Source organism: Teleopsis dalmanni, chromosome 1 (assembly GCF_002237135.1).
Source record: "Teleopsis dalmanni isolate 2A chromosome 1, ASM223713v2, whole genome shotgun sequence".
NCBI lineage: Eukaryota > Metazoa > Arthropoda > Insecta > Diptera > Diopsidae > Teleopsis > Teleopsis dalmanni.
In genome coordinates, this window is record NC_051846.1 from 179312973 (window position 1) to 179318574 (window position 5602).

The 5602-nt window shown below is 28.3% G+C and overlaps 1 protein-coding gene across 2 annotated transcripts; it reads right to left on the bottom strand.

Annotated features, from left to right (window-relative positions):
• Positions 1–257: 257 nt before the first annotated feature.
• LOC119670437 lies at positions 258–2834 on the bottom strand. 2 transcript variants are annotated; one of them, XM_038080696.1, is made up of 2 exons: positions 983–2834; positions 258–931 (listed from the first exon to the last, which is right to left on the bottom strand). In XM_038080696.1, exons 1-2 carry the CDS (start codon positions 2698–2700, stop codon positions 436–438), a joined length of 2214 nt encoding a protein of 737 aa, XP_037936624.1. In that variant the 5' UTR covers positions 2701–2834; the 3' UTR covers positions 258–435. The 2 variants fall into 2 exon arrangements, with proteins under 2 accessions (XP_037936624.1, XP_037936623.1); XM_038080695.1 differs by having other exon boundaries at positions 258–934.
• Positions 2835–5602: the final 2768 nt, after the last annotated feature.

The following is a 5602-nucleotide window of genomic DNA, read 5'->3' on the forward strand; positions in this document are numbered from 1 at the left end:
ATGATGTACGATTTCATTTAATATATGGATTTATTTCTGCTACTACGTTATATGGTTTTGCCAGTTTTTGATGTATTATATTCGGGCCCGTATTATGGCCAGATATATTTGTTTGCATCTAGAGAGTTGCTTCCAATAAATTATGTAATTAAAAATCACTCTAATGGGGTTCATAACAATCACAACTACACATTTAGTTCTAAACATACTAAATATTTAGGAAAAGACTGTAAATTGTGGCGTGAAATTTAATAAATATTAACAAATCAAAATAGTACAATAATATAATTAATATAACAATTTAAAAATAAATCAATATTCTTGCAGTTGTGAATAAAAAAAGAAGATAAATAAATGTGCCACTAAAATTATGTGAGTTTATCTAAAAAATCTGATAAAAATATAATACTGTGATAATACTGTGTATCGTGACAGCTACATTATATAAACATAAATAAATGCAGCCAATACAAATCCCATAATAAAGGCCAGGCTCTGTTTAAAAATATTTTGTTGCAATGTTTGAATAAATCGATGTCTTGCCTCATCATCATCAAATGTATTATTAGTACATTCAGTTTCTAGATGACGTAAAGTCGATCGAACAATGCGTGGTAAAAAGCTGCTGAAGGTCCTTGTCAAGTAATTCTCATTACTTTGGCTTTCAACATATTCACAATCTGTAGGATATTTCTGTTGAGCATTAAAAGTAGTGGATTCACGTCTACGTGTTGTGACATATGGATGATGCCCTTTGGTAATATATTCTGGATTTGTTGTAGTTGCTTCAGTTATATTTGGGCGTAATATATTTAGTTTAAGGATTTGTGGTTTTTTCGCAGGTGTCGTGTAATCAAACTGTATTTTGGATGATGAAACAGAACCGAACTTCAAATCACTTAGATATTTCAAAGGGGTTGAGTTACTATGACTACTGCAAAAAAACTGTGAGTTTGAATATTTCGAATCTGTTTTAACTTACCTTATATTTTTTGAGGAAGAATTGATATATTTCTGTGCATCAAAATCATGGAGGTAAGTTTGTATTGATTTCTGCACTTTAAGTTCAATTTTCGGTTTCTCTTCAAGTGGATCATTAGAGAAATTTTGAGTTATGGTCCCAGAATTATATTTACTTTTAAGAGATTCGATTCTTTCCACACGACGTGCTTGAGCATCTTTATTGTTTCTAATATCATAACTTTCAATTAATTTTCCTCGTAATGATGCTTCTTGGTGATAGGAAGTTGTTAAAACTGCCGACTTAGTTAGGGAGACGGAACCTTTTAAAATTTTAAAACCTTGTGATTTCACATCTTCACCTATATCTGGATGAGCTTTATAGAAAGTATTAAGTTTCGATCTTGAGCCTAAGTGATCATGTGATTTCGCATCTTCGTTAATAATTGGTTTAACGTAAATATTATTGAATGTTTTGAATTTCGATCCTGAATGTATCAAACCATGTAATTTTTCATTAACGTTGGAAGTATTGATTGTATGGAGTTTAGATCCTGCAGTTGGGATGGTTGTCATAATGTGTTCATAGGATCCTTGGTTGACTTTTTGATTAATAACACTTAAAGCTGTTCCAGTATGATTATGTTGCAAAGTATTAAATGTGAAAACATTGTCTTCAGTGTTATTGTTGCTTGTTGACACAGGGAACTTGTTGTTACTTAAGTCGGGAACTTGCTTTTCATTATTGCTTATCTTTGTTTTAGTTAGAGTTGATTCGTGTATATTGTCACGATCTGTTGTTGTGTCTTGTATTTTTGATTTATTTTCAGATGTTCGATAAAAATCTTTGGATTTAGTGTTTGTGGTGGTTGTTTTAATGTGTTGATTAAATGCTTTGTCGTCTTTGTGAACATTAGTAGTTACACCTGTGTTAGCCTGACTATGTTGGAAATTAAAAAAATTGAATACATAGTCGTCAGTGTTATTTTTTGCTGTTGACACAGGCTTGCTACCTAAATCAGATGCTTGTACTGTAGTATTGCTTATCTTCGATTGATTTAGTTTAATAGGAGTTGATTCGTGTAATATGTCACGATCTGCTGTTCTTTGTTGAACTATGGATTTATTCTTAGATGTGCCATAGATCTTAGATGCTAAAAACACATGGTCTTTAGTGTTATTATTTTTTTCTGTTGGCATACAGTTGCTACTTAAGTCGGATTCTTGTTTCGTAGTATTAGTTATTTTGATTTGATTTGTTTTAGTAGCAGTCGATACATAAGGTAGTTTGGATTCATCCTTGGATGTTCCATAGAATCCTTTGGACCCTATGGTTGTTATAATTTGTTCATGGGATCCTTTCTTGTCTTTTTCTTTTCTTTTTAAATCTGCGTTAATATGTTCATCTTGCAAAGTATTGAAAGTGAACCCATTGTTTTCAGTGCTTTTTGTTGCTGTTACCACAGAATTGTTACTTATGTCAGATACTAGATCTGTGGTGTTGCTTATCTTTGTGTGATTTGTTTTTGTAGGGATCGATGTACGCAGTCTGTCATGATCTCTTGCTGTTGTCTCTTGTACTTTGGATACATTCTTAGATGTTTCGGAGAAAGCAGCGCGCAATCTTTTTAAAATAATGCCTCGACTGCTGTTTGTAACAGGTATATTTGACAGTCCATATTCTGTACATTTTGTGTATAACTCCTTATTACTTAATGTATCAAAATTGTCGACTGACATTTTTGTAAGAAAGTTTTTAATGATATTCCTTGTAGAGTCCTATAATTTGTAATTAAGACTACGTTATTTCTCTATTATATTTATAGCAAATTTAATTTTAATGTTAATTCGTTGGTTTATTCAATAACACTAAATTTTATCCAATATGTTTTTACGTTATAAAATTAAAATTTTTTTTTTTGAAAAATTTTACAGTGCTAGAAAATTATAACAATGCTAATTAGATTCAATATTTTACTATAAATTAAATTTAAAAATCTAAGTTTTTTAAATTTTTGATTATAGAATATATTCTGCAGATCTTAGATCAGTCATCGAATAAGCAGCGAAACTTATAAGGAACACTCATATGTCAAAAAAAAGGGAAAGACTCTGTAGAAATCTCCCAGCTAACAAAGAGTAAAAGTGCCCGGTTGTACTAATTCGGAAAAACCTCAACATAAGATAAGAATATCTTCTATAACCTTACTAAAATTCTCGATAAATAAATGAAGTTTTGATTATAAATTTGAATAAATTGTATCAAGAAACATATTTCAATGAAACTTTAAAGGAATGACCAATACGAACAATGTATAATCTGGAATATCCAATTCATTTGCAATAATTTAACCAGAAAGTTCACAATAGAATTGTTTGAGCTATGTTAGGTAATATAAGACACACCTATTTGATTAAAATTATATTTTATCAAAAAGAAAAATATGTTTTTTATTGAAGAAGTAATACATAAAGTATTACGCTTTAACAATTTTCAGACTTAACATATTTCGATAAGGATTAATTATAGAACTCTTAACTAAATATGCTACTTTTAATTATCACTGTGCCAATATGGAACTAGAGAGCATTACCACCTGCTGTTTTTTAAATGCAAAGTGAAGTTTACGCTCATCTCATCTGTTCGTATTTCACCCGTATTTCCATATAGATTTTTTTGAAGTAAATAAGATATGGGATCTTGGACCAAGAGATATTATTAAATTTGTTAATAACTGCACGTTTTCCGAGTTTTGTTAGGAAAGTCCTGAATAACTGGGATAGTCAATATATTTTAAAGTTCTCAGTGCACAATTGTACGTTTTATTAATATTACATTTAGTACTTGAAATTCAAATATATTCCATCAAGATAGTCGTCAAAATAGAAGATGTTCTCTGGAAATACTTTAAATTTTAATAATTATTAAATATAAATTTAATTCATTATAACTTATTTCTAATAATATAATAATTTTTTATAGTAAATTATAATATATACACAAATAAGTGTGAACATGCATACAGAAATATTGTAAACAAATAAGAGGATAATACTGGATAATATATATGCATTTCTGTTGTATTTGTTTTTATATATTTGGTTTTTTCCTTCTATTCATTACACAGATTTACAAATGTTATATGTTGTTAGAACTCCGAAGATGAATATCAGAGACATCAAATATTGAAAAATACTATAAAATAAAATACTATTAAAATAATTCTGTAGTAGTATTTTAAATAAATGAGTTTTATTATTAATACACACAAAATATGAATATGAAATATAAGTCTTCAAACAGGAACAGCTACAAAAAATTGATTAATTTATTAAAATTTGATTCTAAATCTGACACTTGCAAATTAAAAACGAACTATAAACTAATTAAATAAAACTTCGAACATTTCGTAAAATCACTAATGGTGAGTACTTGGCAATACTTGATACAAATACAAATTTCAATAACTGAATCAAATTTTTGTGTTTGTTTCTTCATTACTGTTCGAACCCTTCTAGTTTCTTTTCAATATAAGACGTGTTACATTCGACAGAAGAAAATCAACATTATTAATATATTAATTAAATTTAATTCAAATTTACTGTGCTCTTAATATGAGCCAATATATTATTATATTTTATAATATAATATATTATATATTACATATTGGCTCAATCCTATGAAACTGCTTAATACAATCTCAAAATGTAGCTAACTACATGAGAACAAAAAAAGATAACATCCTACAAAAATATTGCAATGTTTTCGGAAAAGCAAACAGTATTCAGATACACACAGAAAAGGTTTAATTTGTAATAAAGAAACAATGAAAATGGTTAAAGGATGTTTTGCCAAATATCAATTGAAATAAAAACTCAAAGGCAATACATATTGATTCGATTTTATTTTACACATGAAATTGTACGTTTGCTTAGTTGAAGGACTTAACTCTATTTGTTTTCAAACAAAAGAACGGAAATATAATAATTTTTGGAACTATAAAAGTGGTTTAAATAAAATGAAATGATTATAACCAAACAAAGAGAAAACACTTAAAATTGAAAATAAAATTGAAAAAGCCCCTACACACTTATGGGAAGTCAGTTGGCTGGTAAAGAAGGACAGTCAGAAAAAGGATGACATTACAGCCTTTATCAATGTCAAATGTTATTCGCTTTAAATCCTTCTTTGTGTGGATATTATGAACTGATTTAAGGAACCCTAAATGCTTTGGAAAATTTTGCTTTGCTTAGGTTTCGTTTTATAAAAAGTATCTTCTGCGGTTTAGAAAATTATTTCCCCCTTTGCATGTTAACATATTTTTGAATATATTTTTAGAATTCATAATAGTATTTTTTATCGCTTATCACTCACGTTGCCAAAAAAAGGTATCAACGTTATTAGCGAGTGATTATGCTTTCAAATTTTGTTTATCTTTGAAAGTATTATTTATTATTTTTTTATTTTTTTTTGTTAACAGATATATTCGTATCTACTACAGGTTGTGTGCTCAGTTTTAATATACTTTCCCAGACTCGTATACTTTCAAAGGAATTATCGATTTTCAATTTTCTGGCTGTTTTGTTAATGTATATATTTTTGGCAAAAGCTAATTTTTAATATGAAGCTGTGAAAATTAAT